General features: G+C 37.7%; 2 protein-coding genes and 1 pseudogene across 8 annotated transcripts; 1 reads left to right on the top strand and 2 right to left on the bottom strand.

The window, feature by feature from the left end:
- The first annotated feature begins 1,343 nt into the window (after nucleotides 1-1,343).
- On the top strand, nucleotides 1,344-1,880 carry LOC147495120 (ABC transporter F family member 4 pseudogene; annotated as a pseudogene).
- A 406-nt stretch (nucleotides 1,881-2,286) lies between these two features.
- On the bottom strand, nucleotides 2,287-9,314 carry LOC147495119 (S-type anion channel SLAH3-like). Of its 7 annotated transcripts, none has more exons than XM_086569641.1 (5): nucleotides 9,231-9,314; nucleotides 7,460-7,634; nucleotides 4,996-5,463; nucleotides 3,373-4,143; nucleotides 2,287-2,834 (listed from the first exon to the last, which is right to left on the bottom strand). In XM_086569641.1, the coding sequence occupies exons 2-5, from the start codon at nucleotides 7,616-7,618 to the stop codon at nucleotides 2,427-2,429; spliced, it is 1,806 nt and encodes a 601-aa protein (XP_086425767.1). In that variant the 5' UTR covers nucleotides 7,619-7,634; nucleotides 9,231-9,314; the 3' UTR covers nucleotides 2,287-2,426. The 7 variants fall into 7 exon arrangements, with proteins under 7 accessions (XP_086425767.1, XP_086425765.1, XP_086425766.1 ...); XM_086569639.1 differs by lacking the exon at nucleotides 9,231-9,314 and adding an exon at nucleotides 8,563-9,146; XM_086569640.1 differs by lacking the exon at nucleotides 9,231-9,314 and adding an exon at nucleotides 8,670-9,146.
- Nucleotides 9,315-11,519: 2,205 nt separating this feature from the next.
- On the bottom strand, nucleotides 11,520-13,069 carry LOC147495118 (F-box protein CPR1-like). Its single transcript, XM_086569645.1, has one exon. The coding sequence runs from the start codon at nucleotides 12,857-12,859 to the stop codon at nucleotides 12,149-12,151; it is 711 nt and encodes a 236-aa protein (XP_086425771.1). The 5' UTR covers nucleotides 12,860-13,069; the 3' UTR covers nucleotides 11,520-12,148.
- Between the last annotated feature and the right edge of the window lie 4,569 nt (nucleotides 13,070-17,638).

Genomic DNA, 17,638 nt, shown 5'->3' with positions numbered 1-17,638 from the left:
TTTAGCTGGTGCTCCAGTAAGTTGGAGGTCTATTTTGCAATCTATAGTTGCATTGTCTACGACAGAGGCAGAATATATGGCGATGACTGAGGCTATGAAAGAGGCTATTTGGTTGCAGGGTTTGGTAGATAACTTGGGTATTGTGCTGGGTCAGCTCGAGATTCACTGTGATAGCATGAGTGCTATATATTTGGCCAAGAGCCAAGTTCATCATGCCCGCTGACGGGCACATTGATGTGCGTTTTCACTTTGTCGAGAAATTTTAGAGGAGGGGTGATATCTTACTCACTCGATAGACACCAAGGAGAACCGGTGATATGTTAACCAAAGTGGTTTATGGAATCAAGTTTCAACATTGTTTGAATTTGACTCATATCCTTCATTTGAGATGATTTGGCTCTTAAGGGCATTGGTGAACTCACGGTCGGCTTTGATCCTTTAACAAGGGTGCGCGTGAGGCACCACTATGTGGTACAGTCGTGTTTGGTCCTTCGGGACATTTGTTATTTGTTTGGTCCTTCGGACATTTGTGTATTGAAGAGGGGATTTGTTATTCGGTTGATCGGCTCAGATTTGGGTAAATCTTCACTGAGGTAGAGAATTGTTGGTATACGACTCAGATTTGGATAAACCATACGGTTAAGGTTTTGGTTTCCTATTCTAAATAGGATTCTAATTTGATACCCACGACCTCTATAAATACGAGACCGGTTTGTGGGATTTGTTAGGTTCAATTTGTGAGAGAGAGTTTGTGAATTCTTCGGGATTTGTTTGTGAGGTACTCTATTTGTTTATCTCTTGATTAGTAAAATTCTCCTCTTTTGCTTGTTGGATTAGGCTAACGCCAAACCACGTAAATCTCGTCTCCACTTCTATTAGTTATTGATAAGTATTTTAATTGATTTGTTTTTGTCGATTTCTATCACCACATTCAATCTTTTTTGTCCAATTGTCACGCTTCCGCATTCGTTTACGTAACAACACCGTCATAACGATTGTTGTTTTTCAGTACACATTTCACCCGAAAATACATAGACTCAAGGTTAAGTATCATAGACCTTTGTTATCTTTGATATCAACATCAAGGACAGGGTTAAGCTCGCAGCAGGTAAGGATTCCTCGAAAAGAATAGCAAAAGGGAAGGTTGATGAGGATGAGCCCATGGAAGAAGCTCCAAGGAAGTGGAGGGACTACAGTGTAGAGTTCCATTTCCCTGAGCCTACTGAGTTGAATCCGCCTCTTATGTAGCTAATTGATGTCAGTTTCAGTTACCCAAATAGGGAGGACTTCAGGCTCTCATGTTAGTATCGATATGGGAGACCGTATTGCGATCGTGGGTCCAAATGGAGCTGGGTAAATCTACTTTGCTTAATCTACTTGCCGGTGATTTGGTTCCTACAGAGGGGGAGTCTAGGAAAAGTCAAAAGATGAGGATTGGAAGGTACTCGCAGCACTTTGTGGATTTATTGACAATGGACGAGACACCTGTACAGTATCTTCTGCGTCTTCATCCTGAGCAAGAAGGATTGAGCAAGCAGGAGGCAGTCCGTGCAAACCTTGGGAAATTTGGTCTCCCCAGCCATAACCACCTCACCCCTATTGCAAAGCTATCTGGAGGGCAGAAATCTCGTGTTGTTTTCACTTCTATTTCCATGGCAAAGCCCCATATTTTGTTATTAGATGAGCCGACAAACCACTTAGACATGCAGAGCATTGACGCACTTGCTGATGCACTGGATGAGTTCACAGTTGGTGTTATCTTGGTAAGTCACGATTCTAGGCTCATATCACGGGTCTGCGAGGATGAAGAGAAAAGTCAAATATGGGGTGGTAGAGGAAGGAACTGTGAGAACTTACCCTGGTACAGTCGAGGAGTATAAGGAAGAGTTGCAGAGAGAGATTAAAGCAGAGGTCTCCTCGTCTCGTCGAGAGCTGTTACATTCGTCTGCGCCCTTTGTATACTTACATACAACTGCTTGTTAGGATTTTTAATTTTTTTTTCCTACATAATGAAAAAGGGTTTGGAGTGGCGAATGAATGAGGAATTTTCCCAGGCAGTAAGAGTTTAGTCGGAATTTTTCTTATTAAGAGTTTATGTGAAAACAAATTAGTTTTAGCGAAATTTCTCCTTTTAACCAGTTGGGAGAGGTGATTATATTTTGTGAATAGATTAGGGAGAATTAAATAAATCTGGGAAGGTGTTTCTAATTATTAGGACCTCCTCTTTTTTAGGAACTACTAATATTGTTTGGGTTGGAAAATAGAGAGATATATAGTGAGGCGAGAGAATATAAGCACTGCCTATTGGTGGTATCCTCTTGCATATTGTTAAGCCATCATATAACTTCTGAAGTCCACCAAAAAAATGTGGCCATCTAACCATCTGGACTAACTCCATCTCCAATTACAACCAACGTCAAAATGAACTAAACAGTATGGTCTAATCTACTTTCCGCTTCCCACTGCAGAGGGGAGATGTCTTTGTAAGTTGGGCTTACTGACTTCAAAGACAGTTCAGTGATGTTTGGGTCAGAGCTCACAGATCTTATATGGACATGCTTCTTATTTTTTATCCTTCTGTGTGAAATGGCGATGGCAATGTCGTTTGGAAAGAGATCCCCCAGCAAAAAAGCATGGATGATTGTGGTTACAAGCAAGGTTGATACAGTGAGAGTAGAAATGGCAGAGAAAATGACCGACAGAGATTGAGTAACTGGGTTTTTCACTTCGTTGGAATATTTGATGGTTGCTATTGCAGCCCCCGTCATTGGGAAAGTGTAGGCCCACCATGCCAAAGAGAACTTAAATCCTCGGAAAAAGTTAACGCGAACAGCCTACAACACACCGAAAAGGGGAAACAAAAAATCATGTGAGAATATAACAGCCATTTTGCTACTAAACAGAAATTTTTAAAGAAGTAAAGAAAATGTAATAAGAAAGAAGAACGAGAAAACTTAGAATAAAAGTATTAGTAGCAACCATTGCATTATGGTGGTTTTTGAAGGCAGGTGCAATTTGATCATGTGATCCAAGCTAAGTAAGACCTGGGTATACAAATCAGCACCTACTCAAGATCTAGACGGTCTCAGTTAAACTTAATCGGAAAAATTAATTAGAGCTTGTAATGAGTAAACCCACTTATATAGTTAACAGCTAAATCAAATCTTTGAAAATTTGATTCAACAACGGAAGAGGACCGTTATACATATTTATTAGTTGGTTTTAAACATGTGCATGGTAATATTGTTTATAAGTAACGACTATCAAGCAAATAACTTAGTCGTACGTTTTCATTCTTGGACCTAATTTTTCACCCTCCTTCACCTAAATCCTTAACAAAAGATATCAAACAGTAGAGGTTGAATTACTTACCAGAGAGATGTAGAGAAACAATGCAATGAAGTAACAAATCCTTGACCCGTAATCAAATGTCCCCTGAATTTTTGCCCATGCCATTGAAGCAACACTAGGGGCTGCTACAAACAAAAAGAACACTGGATGAAGCTCCTTTGGGAGTGTCTCGTTTGTCGGAAGCCTCTGATACAAAGTTACAAACAAAACTAAGTAGTGAGCTATCCCAACAGCGAAGAAAAAGATGGGCCCTTCTTTAAGTCCCATCGTTGCACCCAACAATGCCCCAACAAAGTTCCCAACGACTGAGAGATGATTTGATGGATTGGCCACCTTTGAGAGCCTCCTTCTACCTCCTGACATCCATTGTCCATAGATTTTAAGCTCGAGACAGAAGATCGGGGTCATAAGAATATACCAGAGAGATGTGTGCAGGTTTTTCACTACAGAAGGTGGTGCCCCGAGTGCTAAGAACAGAAAGGATATCCATGGGGCAAAGAAAAAGTTGATTCGGACGGGATGGTAGTACTCACGCCGGATTGCTTCAAAGTAAAAAATGATCTTAAGAGAGTATATCAAAGACACAGTGGCGGTAAGAACGACAGAGATGCACCAGAGAACAAGATTGACTTCTAGGCCTACATGGAGGAAACTGGTTGACGAAGAGGTGGCAATGGTCCTCCAGAGGATAGCTTGGCTGCTAGTACCTAGGCAAATACCAAATGCAGAAATTGGATAGCGGAGAAGGAATGGCCACTGCTCATCTTTAGGAAGAACCAACTCCTCTGAAGCCTGGAAGAATGTAGAACATATAAATCAACGAATGTCCTTTAGTGATGCACCGTAACAGTGTTTACTAACTAATAACAGATTTATATCAAGGAAATAAAACAAGTTCTATCATGTCTTTGCAGAAAGCCACAAAAGCATACATAACAAGCTCCACTTACTCCAAACAAAACCATTAGGTAAGATGGCCAACACATTCTGAGTGGCTAACTAATCAGCAACGACCTAACAAGAATTACTGCTACAGATTTATGCAAACAATGGTACTCAAGCACAATTACAGGTACGTGTTTTTGTCTGCACATCACACTAGTTTCCCAAGATGTGCTCGTATGCTCGTGTCGTATATAAACTGTTTAACTTCTACATTTATTTGGGGTGGGGGGCACAAAATTGGGCTGAAGCCTCTTTTTTCCCATATGCTTACTCAAAAAAAAGACACGAGCAGAAGATTTCACCAACCACATCCTCATGGGGATTTTGGTTCAGGTGGCTTCCCTCAGAAGGCAAAACATGTTCAAAATCGGTCCTTTGACATATGGGGGTGTCTGGGGAAGTTCGGACATTAGAGTTGCATTATGCAACTTAAAAAAAAACGAGCCTCTACGTGGCACCCGTCCTGTAGGAGAGTGGATTAGGCAGAGGGAAAAGAGAGGAGGGGGTTGCATCTGCCTAATCCTCTGGGCATTAAGTTGAAAAACTGTTCGCTTGATTGATAAATAGTAAAAAAGAAAATACATATAAAAATATAAAACTTGTGAAATAAAGAATGGAGTTCAATTCTTCTAGAGAATTGGACCAGTCCCTTCAACAATTTAACATAACTGAACAGAAAATTATGAGAAGAGAGTATACCCTAAGAGTGTCCAATTCTGGCCCTTTTAAGGCATCAAAGTAGCGATGCACTGGTAAAGGCGCAATTCCAGCATTTTGTGAAGCACACACTTTTGGTTCAGTTTCCTGTTGCTTCCCACGTAAATGTGAGGTTTGCCTCTCGAATTTTGCAGACCATGTCTTAAAAGATTTAAATTGTTTATCCTTCAGCCTGTCAGTCCTTGGATGCTTCGGTTGCAGCATCGTAGGCTCTAAATGTTTCCCCTTCCCATCTCCATCAACATATGGTGGTATGGGCTGAGAATGAAACTTTGCACATTTTGACTTTTCATGGTTAGAAATACTGGGGATGGCACAAGGACCAGGACTGTTGTCATCTGGTCCAGGATCATTACTGAATAGAACTCTTTTTACTCCCAAAGGAGTAGAAGGCATACTGATAGAAATAGCATGTACATGGTCGAAACCACTACTTTCTGATGTAGCATCCTGGATTGAATTGAAAATTCTTAGTTCAGTTAGAAGTGATGATAAATGATGAAACATAAGAAAGAATACACAATAGATTTCCTTCTTCACACAAATACACACATAAAAGATGGAGACCAACAATTTCAAAGCACAACAAGTATGTGCGAACAATAAGACTCGAAGCAGCTATGCAATTCAGTAAATGTATACCAACAGTTTGTCTAATTCTAGGATTGCATGAAGATTCCTACTTCATAGTTCTTACTTCTTAGTGCAATTTACGGTATACTGACAACCTTGAAGGTTACAGTATGAATCTGGAAGGTTAACTCACAACAAGTGAAAATATGGCAACCATATTTAGATGATGCCAAGTATATTCTGTATAATTAATCACATTTTTGTGACACTACTTTACTTATCAATGAAGAAATCTATGGTGGAGCAGAAAACTTTTCCAGTGGATGACTAACTTTTCGAAGAAGATAAACCTGATAGGAACAAGTCGAGCTGTCATCAATGGATTCAAAAATAAAGATTGAAACATCCAATATTACACTGTACCTCACCCAACAACTTGATGCCACAAGAATTTATCAAGTCAAGGGACAGTTGCTTGCGACAATTTTGACATGAGAGATCTTCTGGGAAGAAAAGAAACCTACAGACTCTCGTTTGGTAGATTAATCTCAGAGGAAACTAAGTTGAACTAAGCTAGTACTTGTACCTCACATGCTAACTATGGTGTCCGTACTTTCTACCTACTTTTTTTTTATCGGTTAAATGTATGTGAATACTTATATTATAAAGTCAACTTTGCAGGATGAGATATTGCACTCAGGTAACGTAAAAAAGAAAGACAAACACAAGAGTAATATAAGAAAATTCTACAACTGATGAGCCTAGGGCTAGTGTCCCTCTGGGGTTGATGAGCCTTCTGGCTAGGTCTTTCGATGTAACCTGTGTGGGTCTGCCTTAACCCTCTAATAAATAAAAAAAAAAAAAAAAAAAAAAATCTACAACTGATAAAAACTTAAAAAGTAAAGCAAAGAAGCTGTCATCATGAATGGCCGAGCAAGGGACCCCATTTGAACATAAAGACGATCTGAACATTCTACATATTCATATCTAAGTTTCGAGCACATAAAATGAATGCACGATGTGAGAAATATTGAGAGCCTGCTAGATCTATATACATGTAAACCAGAGGAGAAACGACTAGATAGACTTGAAATGGAGTTTGTAATACATGTATACCAGTGGAGAAACGACAAGATAGACTTGAAATGGAGTTTGTAGTACATGTATACCAGAGGAGAAACGACTAGATAGACCTGTAATGGAGTTTGTCTAATTCTAAGATTGCATGAAGATTCCTACTTCTTAAGTTCTTGTGTGATTTATGGTTTACTGACAACCTTGAAGGTTACAGTATGAATCTGGAGGTTAACTCACTACAAGTAAAAAAATATCGCAACCATATTTAGATGGTGCCCTTTTAAAGGTTAGATATTAACTTTACTTCATAATTGCCTTATCTAAGCCTATTATAATAAAGTTTGGCCACAAAGAAGTAAATACTCTGTTCTATTCACTCCAGCACTTATAACAAGATAAACCATGATTTTTAAAATTTATGTTCTCCATTTTGTATATTTAGAGTTGAAAGTTTATAGTGCTGCAACCCCTTGGTATACCATGTGGGAGGCAGAGTACTTTTTTTTTGCTTAGTAAGAAATACTATAGCATTTATTATATTTTTGATATTTTCATGCATTTCCTGGATTCTAAAAAGTAATATGTTTTATAATTCTTATCTCTCCAGCAATATGTATATCGATCTGAATCCGATGTCACACCTGAAGAGTTAGGATAGAGTTCTAGAAACAGCTCAACATGGTCGAAGTGACACATAGAAAAGCTAAACAATAAGGATGTGCTCAAGCAGAAAAAAATAACAATAAAAAAATGAACTGTTTCAAGATACTTTGGTAAACTTAAAACCAATGCTTACTTTGCTGCCTGCCAAACCAGACGAGGGATCAAAATCTATAGGACACAGATTCACCGTATCAAATCCATCAATAGCTTTGGATGATACATGCTTGAAGAGGGAAGGGAGTTCTTCAGGGGACTCCTGTTTCACTGAACAAAGATCCGTGATGGCATCCATACAGAAGCAACTAAACCTACACCACAGTGAACAATTTCAGTTAATAGAATATTGACTAGGTGGAAAGCAGAGAAAGGAGAATGTCGTTATTACAATCTGTTTAAAACTATAATAACAAGGTGTTCATTTTTACAATGCTTAACATGTTACAATACATGATAAAAATTTAACCTCTTCAACGGAGTGATTATTCCTATTTGAACTCCAAAAGAACACCAAGATGTTAATATACAATTTAGGTGATGCAATCAAATTGATGCATCTGCAAGAAAAAACTTTCTAATTAATCGGACAGGCTATGCTCATGTTGTTTCAAACTCAAGAAACTCAGTTGACACTCCGAAATTTCCCTCCACAACATCATCAGGTTGTACCAGTTCTTTATTATGGTATCATATTTATTTGAAACGTGATGGCTTAAAGCCCTTGTCAGACCAAATAACATATATTATGAATTTCAGCAATATGCAGATGGAGAGTGTCAGAATAGCAATTGTAAATTTAAAACTGCAATCAGATTGGAAGAGTGGAATATAATGAGGTAAAATGCATAAAGATGCAACAGAGAGTGACTACTCAAAGAAACAAAATGCTAGAACTAGACAAACATAAAGAGTGACACAGTCTCTATAATCAGATTGATGAGAACATACACAAAGGTGTTATCCTACAATCAGCTTCTGGTGAGCCTCTTCCAATGAGAAAATTATAAAACTAGATAAAAGGAACATGGTTTTTTGCAGAAAAAGGAAGGGGCGAGAACTAACTAGTATATACCATGCTCCTCCAATCAATACATAAAGTGCATTTACAAACTAGTGAGTCATAAATTTGCTTATGACAAATTTTAAAGAAGAAAACCGGGAAAGTGAACGGTTCACACATTTCAACACCATTACCAAAGGTAAAAAGAAAGAAGACAGCATTTTAGTTAAGGTTGTAACCTTTTTAATGCTTCGAACCCTTCTGCTAACGACAAAATTTAGAAGCCTTCAAGACCTTTAAAAGAATAACAAATTCACGGTGGGAGAATGTGAACTCGGGCTCCAACCTGAACTAACGCTCCTCTATCTAGCTAAGGATGAGCACATAGTCACGGTTTGGGGACAGAAGAGGTGATTAAACAGAATCAACCACAGATAATATGGTAAACATTTACCGTCTGTATAGTATATATAGTTCACTAATACATTGCAAAGCTAGCTTGTAGGGATGGTATATAATGAAGGAGCCAAGCATGTGATAGAAGCATTTGTGTCACGGACAAGTCTAAAAAGATAGCATTTTGGCTGGCTCTATATAGGAATTAGGAAATCGGGAATAGAAGAAGTAATTATTTAGTATACTTCCCAGCAATGAAATGAGTATGAACATGATGCTGGAATCCTCATTTGTACACGTCTCATTGAAAATGATATAACATTATTCTACATTTTTTCATTTTAGGTTAATATGGGGGGAGCTTCTTGCCGCCGTAACCGAATTAAATAAAATACTAAGCTAGACTGTAAACATCAATGCATGTCAACTACACATGCTCGTAGACTGAAATATTTCCAAAGTCTAAGCTATAACACTAAAAAAATTAACAACTGACTGACAAACAACATACCTTCCTTCTTGTATTTAAACTTTAAAGTCGTAGTGTCTTGACAGAATTGAGTTTTCAGAAACAATAAGCACAGATCATAATATTTACAGAACAGGCGTCCCAGTGAGCTGGAGGACAGAGTTTAATATTTTAAAGCAGAAGAATACAAGAGACAATAAGACAAATGATGAGTCATACAATAATATTTTAGACTACTCTAAAGTCTAAACTCAACAAGTGATACTCCTCATCCCACATACAAGGTGGCCGTCGAAATTCAATAGGGAATGAGGAAACAGTTTTCTGTCATCCCAACCTTTCTTATTCGGCTGGACAACAATATTTCTTTAAGATATTGCACCCATCCTTTCAACTTTAATTATTTGTGTTCACCCTTAATGTCAAACGCGTCCACGTACTCGAGAGTGCCACTTATATACAGTGAAAATCCCGACGTGTAATCGATACAAATTTCCAAAGAGTTCACTAAAACAAGAGATTTTTTACAAAACCTTTTTAAGACTTGTTTTAAAAGAATTAATATAATTTATAAGTGTTACTCATTCTCTACCATTCATCTTCAGACAACAACGCTTCCGAAATGCCAATTCAATTCAAGCTAATGATAGTGATTAGAAGATGTAAACACCAAACATCAATCAATCAAAATCAGACAAAGCTTTCGCACCGCCAATCCTCAAGATAGTGATAGTGATGGCAATGTTCTTCAACATATAAAAAAAATTAATGCAAAACCTCAAACATCAATTAAATCAAAGAGTCCAACATTTCAAGCTACTTCTCTATAACACATGAAAAAAACAAACAAAACGACCCCACATCCAGATATGAAAACGCTTTAACACCTAATAAAAACACTAATATAATAGTTTCATAGACAGGAATCATGATGACTCACCTTCAAGTAAGTCGTCAGGTTCCAAAACCATGCATTTCTGAAAAGTACTGCTACAGATCATCTCCATTATAGTTATCTAAGTTGTAATTTTGATTAAAATATTTTTGTAAAAATGGTCAAATGTTGTTGAAAGGGAATCTAGCTGGATTGATGAAGGAAATAGTAATGTGCAACTGTATGTGTATCCACCTTGAATTCCGATAAAAAAAAGGAAATGGTTGTTGTGACTTGTGACTTGTGGTGGAAGTCTGACTAGGTGTTTAGGTTTTTTAGCTAAAACCTAACTTCTAACTTTTAATTAGGACTTAGGACTTAGGACATAGCCCATTAACAGAAAACTGAAGGGAAAAAGTTAGTTGATGGGTTTATATTATTTAATTCGTAACTCTACAACGGGGATGTAGCTCAATTAGTTGATTATTCAGCTTTAAATACATTGCAACGTCCGAGGCCCACTGCAAGGTTACGAGGTTCGATCCCTCGCATCCCCAAAAAAAAAAAAAAAAAAAAAATCTTTTTTCTTAAAATATGTTCTGGGGTTCTAATTTCTAAAGATAATGGTTCAAAGTCTTATGATTCAATTACGTTATATGTCGTGCCAATATATTTTATATGTATATACTTTTCCAGTGGCAGGGAACGAGTTTGGAATTTTAGAAGCTAATGCCAATATTCAGCTGTTTCATGAGGAACATCTCTCTCAATGTTGAAATGACAACATCGAACTGCTGGATATACAATCATTTAGCAAATTAGAGCCAATTTGAAAAGCATCGGTTTCCGTTTTGCATCAACATGTAAAAGGTAGTAGTGAAGGTTGAAAACCTGAGGCATTCTGGAAAAAAATGCCAGAGCATGGATTACTGGGAATATAAAAAATAGCGTCTACTTTGATCCAAGTTTTTAAATCGTAGCAGTGGCGGACTTACAATTAGTCGAGAACCCTTGCCTAACTAGTCGTATGTATACTCGTTGGCAATGATTCAATGACAGAGATAAGGAAAATGTTCTCAATCATATTGCATAAAACACGTATAAAAGATGAAAAGACATGGACGACAGCAGACCTTGTCTGTGTTCATGTAAAATTATTATAACAAACAATAGGGGTCCAAAGCTTCCTTTTACTGCGAGCGGGAAACATCTTTGGACAAACAGAGAGTGTAGTATTAGGCGATAGCGGTGTGCTAAATGTTCGTCTCCATGGAGATAATTAAATGGCATAGTTTGAGGGTGGAAATGTTTAGCCTCCAATGGTACTGATGGTAGATCAGTACTCTATAGAATATATAATCCTCTTTATGTCTCTAATCAACTTGCGCCGAGACTAGTGTACTCTGTACTGTCTGTTCGTTTGTCCTGTCTCTTCTATAATCTACTTAAACCTCAAGAAAACAGAACAAATCCTTGATTGTTATTAGCAAGCTTTTTCAATCACAGTCCATATTCCTGAAACTAGGAAAGGAACTATTTCCATATAATTTCAAGAGTACAAAATCACTAATAATGCCAAATAAACAATGAAAATTAGATCCTAATGATTTTTGCATAAGAATCATGGTAATGGACATGAACTGTCCTCCAATAACTCATCCTCCTCTCCCTTGGTATTCTTACGCTCTCCCTTTCCTTCAACATAGGTACCAGAGTTTAGTGAAACAAGGCTCCCCACATAGATCTCCGCTTTAAACCCTGGTGAAAAAATATCTTGCATTCCAAGAGTTTTAACCTTTTGAGATTTTGGGTCATATAGAACTAGATCATTGCGATACTTCTGCAGAAGAATTTCACCATTCTTCAAGTGGTATAATACCCTCATGTCATTAGAAAAGTGAAGTTCACTTGGTCCTATATTGGTTGACAATTTGGTCCAGCAGTCTTTGACGCCATAGTCCTTCATCACCCATTCTTCGATTCCATTTGTATCGCAATAACTAAGGGTACACAGACATCCTCCCACTGTGTGCATGCTCATGGGCTTAAACATATCATCAAATCGTAGCACCTCTTTGAAAACCTCCTATTCAAGATCAAAAGATACCATTACTCTAACGAAACCTGATCCTTGTATACTTAAAGCTAACCAATGCAGAGCTCCATTAACATAAACCACAGACTGTCCATTATAGAAAAGGTTTTGAGGAACATCCGCAACAGTTTTCCATGAATTAGTTCCTAATGTATAGACCTTGACTTCACAATCCACAGCAGCATCACCATAATTATCCCGATAACCATAAAATTTGGCAATCCTCACAACTTTATAATCATCAGCAATGCGATCATAGCCCAAACCATAATTTATATTTAGGTACCCGTACCCCTCCGGAATCTCCTCAAAAATCTCAATGTTCGTCTTAGGTAGTTTCTTGAATTCTTTAGTAGATGGATTCCATAGGAAAAAAATTCCTCCTATCGTCAAGAACATTAATCCATTACAAGAACCCGAAAGTCCTTCAACACAACCATATGTCTTATTCTTATAAGGGTAATCGATATCTACAACTTCATTGAATTCAAACGAGTCGTACTCAATGGAATGGAGATGATAATGGTTAAACATGATGTTAAACTTTTCGCTTTCGATGGCGGTATTGAGATGCCTTTTGATGAATATAGGATCATTGATTACACAACACCATGGTTTACACACGCACTTAAATCGTAAAAGAGATTTCACGGGAAGCCGTTCTAGGATTATGGTGACGATATCGAATGGGAGAGTCGGCATTGGTAAGTTGTCTCCAGGCCTCCAGGGTTTATGGACAAAGTGCGTTCGGGAATATGAGTTTAAGATTTGGGGATTAGTGGATGGTTTTATAATATTTAATTTGTAATTAAACAACGGGGATGTAGCTCAGCCAACTTGATTATTCAATATTCGAATAGATTGCAGCATCCTAGGCCCCGCTGCAAGGTACGAGGGTCGAACCCTCGCATCCCCAAAAACGTTTTATTTATTTATTTTTTTCCTCGAAATATCTTTCTCTTAGTAAAATTCATCAGATGCTGGTAAGTGTCAACTATATGGCCTATTCACATGGGAAGGATTCGGGAAAACCACAATGATGAAGCGAAATATATTTTATGCGATTGATATATCGTGCCCAGTTTATTTTTTAACATATATTTGTCCAGTGGTAGGGAATGAGTTCGGAAGACACTCCTACTCATAGTACAAAATATCAGGATATGGGTATTTATTGATATTCAATTTCTGGATATGTATCGTAGATATATCTCTTTCTTTCAGAATATTTGATATTGTTTCACATGCAAATATCGTAGATATATCTAAAATATCGATAAATATCGTAGATATTATAGATATTTCTTAATATATCATGATACATTATTTATATTTATTTGAAATATAATGATAAATATTAAATAAAATTGTTATATACACAAAATATCGTCAAATATCACAAAATATCCCAAACTATCACAAATATCATCGATATTTGCAATCGTATATATTTCTAAACATATCATGATATTTATATATCTTTTTTTGAAATCTAGATAAATATCTCCAAATATCACGATATATCGGGATATTTTGTACTACCTCCTACTTACTAGACAAGAATCTACTATCTATATACTAAAGCAGAGACCTTTAAAAGAGGATTTTCTCTCTCCTATGTGGCACTCTAATATAAGAGTTAGCCTTTTCTCTATCATATACTAGATAATTTGCCCGGCATACGCCGGGCTTACTACATTAATAGCTGTACTAAAGAATGTGGAGCATATGTAATCAATGCACTTAAGGGCTACGGTAGTGCATCAGTAAACAAATCAAGGTTGCTCATATGAAATATAAAAACAGCCTGACCTAGTTTTGCAAGCTAAGAAATGGCTAAGCAATGGCGTTGCCTGAATGAAAACTTCCTTGCAGTATAGACAATAGACTATCAAAATGTAAAAAAGCCAAGAACACAATTTCCTGTGTGTCAATAATAATGTAAATAAGATGAAAAACTATCGTGCTGAACAAACAAAAGCCAATAACACAATTTCCTGTGTGTCAATAATAATGTAAATAAGATGAAAAACTATCGTGCTGAACAAACAAAAGCCAAGCATTCATATAGCAATACAACAATATAGTTGAAATAGACGGATCCAATTTCAGGTACCAATAAAGGTTAGCAATTACTCGTTCACACCACTGGAATGGACTGCAATTTCATAGGCTGCTGGTATATTTCTTGCCACTCCAATCCTAATCTTAATCGATCGTCCCTTTGGACCGGCGGGAACCACAATCTCATCTTTGGTGGTGCAACCGCCATAGGCTCTTTTTGTCTCCCGCGGGTTTTTTCAACGTAGCATGGATTTTCCCACCATACATTGCAGCAATTGTGGCCGCAAGTGTAGTCTGTAATGCCTCCCACACTCGTCATCTAGGTGTGATGGTTTGTGGCTACTCAACATCAGTAGAATCACAACATCAATCCCCCGAGTAGGTCGGTTGGAAGTTAGTTGTCACTTCACGCTACAACTCTCGGTTGCCTAGGTGGTGGTATCATTTCTGCCTTCACTTACCGTGATGCTTCATCACGAGAAAAATTCATAAGCTTATGGTGGTATCCATCTTGAGTGGCCTTAAATGGATTGTTGGGTCAGCCCATGCTTTCCTTTGAAACATCATATGTTAACCGTATTCAAATATCCACACGCCCCATAGTTAAAACAGAGCAACCAGGACCTCCTGCGATCCAAAAAAGAAGAGGGTTCTCAGTTGGCTTGTTCTCAGACTTGACGAAGTAGTAGAAGTACTGAACATCATTAATATCATCTACCCTCACATAACTGAAAATACACCAAAAAAAAACAATCCCAAAAAATCCGAAACAATCCCATCAAGAGAATTCCTCCATCGACAAAAACATAAGAACGGTCACCATCTTTCTTAGCCTCTTTATCAGTCACATCTGACCTTCCACTCAAATCCCCATTATCATCACTACTTCGATAAATAGAATCGGTAGATTCTAGTTCTAATTGTGTATTATCTACAGGAGAGGAGTCTATTTCCAATTCGAGGCCCTGCTCCTTTGCGGAGCAGTCTAAAGGTTCTTCCACAGAGATATCCTCATCGGATTCTCCACTTCTTGGTACCACTCTAGCTGCTTCTAATCTATTGCTTTCAACAATTTCAATAGGCATAGACTGCGAGTCCTCATTATTTCACATCACAACTCTTGAATCTAATGTGTCTTGCTCTCCAGACTTTATCTCCCCATCAACATTCTGTTCAGCTGAATCAGGCTTATCTAGCTGTTGCAGTTCAGATTGAACAGATTCCATCTCCACCTCACTCTCTACTTTCTCCTCCACACTATCTGTGAGTTTTACTTTCAACGCCAAGATGCACCTCAACTTTCTGTAGTGAAGTTGTGGGTTCAGATGCCGGTTTTCGAGGGTTCGATCTTCCCTTAGGAACTGATGCCAGTCCCAACTTCTCCCTTTGCTCCAAGTGATTTCCCCTTCTTTTAAATGAATCATCTGCAACCCAACACAGGTATTCAGGTAAGCAAAGAGAAACTTTTCCAGCTATTAAAGTCCAAAGATTGAATGTGATATGATAATTACCTCTCGTAATTACTGGCCCTTTAATTGCTTTAGTCTTCTTAGGCTTTCATGTTTTAGAAAACATACCACCAAGACTTCCCAATAGCTTCTTACCCTGAAACACGCAGCTAAGTTATCCAATAACTGAAAGCGCAACTAAGAATCCAGCAAAAAAAAAAAAAAAAAAATTGGATCTCTATACAGTGTAGTAGTGTGGGATAAATACTCCAGTATATCGAGCATGCGAAGGCAAAGGTCAAGCTGAGACATTAATGGCAAACACTCAATCACCACCAAAAGGTCAAATGACCCTATTCCCAAAGCTAGTGGATATACTTAATGCTCCACACGCATAGTTCACAATCTTTACTGAAAACTCATTACTTGAAGATCTTATAATAGCTAAACAGCAATACATTGTTAAATACTGTCACCAAAAAAGATGTTTTGGTTCCAGTTATATCAAATGACCTTATGGGTTCTCAGAAGCACACTAAACCATCAACGGTTGTAGAAAATCAGAGTGAAGCAACTTCGAAAGAAGAGGGGTCAGAAACTGTGAAGCCAGATGGTTTTCTAGTTGATTTCAAAAAGGAAAGGAAATTGAAGAAATCTAAAGAAAGTGCTCCTTTGGAACAAATCTCTCGTAATGGGTATACCAAAGTTGAACCATGTAAGAGCAGCAGAGAAGAAATTGTGAGTTTGGAAAATGATGAAGAAGAATCCGAAATCGATGACACGTGTAAGTCAAATGCCAGCATTGAAGTGGCTGATCCAGAGTTTTATGTTTTGACAATGATAGGAAGGAAAACTGTATAAAAAACAATCAAATGTGGGCTGTTTACGATGACACGGATGGCATGCCTCGTTTCTATGCTTGGATCAAGAAAGTTTTCTCTCCTGTGTTCAAGGTGAAGATTACATGGTTGGAGGCCAATCCAGATAGTCCAGATGAGATCAAATGGGTTGATGCACAGTTACCTGCTTCTTGTGGTAAGTTTAAACTTGGGAAGACTGAAACCATTGAAGGAGTTAATATGTTTTCTCATATGGTTTTATATATGAAAAAAGCAGGAGTAGAGGTTTTTTTGTGATATACCCTAGAAAGGGTGAAACGTGGGCTATCCTCAATAACTGGGATCTGAAGTGGAGCCTTGATCCAAACAGATATAGTTGTTATGAATTCGACTTAGTTGAAATTTTGTTGGACTACAATAAACACTCTGGCATTGGTGTTGCATACTTGGAAAAGGTGAAAGGTTTTGTTTCCCTCTTTCAGCCAAAGAATGGTAATGCTCCATTTCAAATTCCACCATGTGAGCTTTAAGATTTTCGCACATGGTCCCTTCATATAGAACAACGGGTAAAGAAAGAGATGGTATTCCAAAAAGATCTTTTGAACTTGATACTGCTTCTTTGCCTACTAATTTACTGGAAGCCAAAACGGTATAAACTGGGTGTTGGGTCAAAGTTAAGGTTGTAGCTTGTAACAGCTGCGAGCTAAGGTTTTTGCGAGTAGAGCCGACGATTGAAGCTTATGTTACGGATGTTGGGTTTGTATCAATATGATGAAATTGGTGGTGATCTTGGTCAAAAGGGTTTTGATGAGGTATTTGAGCAGTTTAATTCTGGTCTAAGCTTTGGTATTTGGTTACCTGATCTTTGGCTTTCTGCATAGCTCAAGTAAAATGTACTTGTTGATGGCTGAAAAAGAGAAATGTCAAAGAGTTGTTCAAGATCCTATAGGAGCTCTACAGTTTTTTCAAATTGTTGTTATGTAACTGTTTCTTTGGAACTTGGAAGAAACCCTCTACTGTCCTAAAAAATCCATGATCAAGTCTTACGAATGACAGCTGGCCTTGTCAGTAAATCTGAGAAGAATTACGAATGATGGCCATGCATGTGACAATCGTCTTGCTTTATATAT

This window comes from Coptis chinensis, chromosome 6, assembly GCF_015680905.1.
Source record: "Coptis chinensis isolate HL-2020 chromosome 6, ASM1568090v1, whole genome shotgun sequence".
NCBI classification, from domain to species: domain Eukaryota; kingdom Viridiplantae; phylum Streptophyta; class Magnoliopsida; order Ranunculales; family Ranunculaceae; genus Coptis; species Coptis chinensis.
This window is presented reverse-complemented; position numbering and strand designations above follow the sequence as displayed.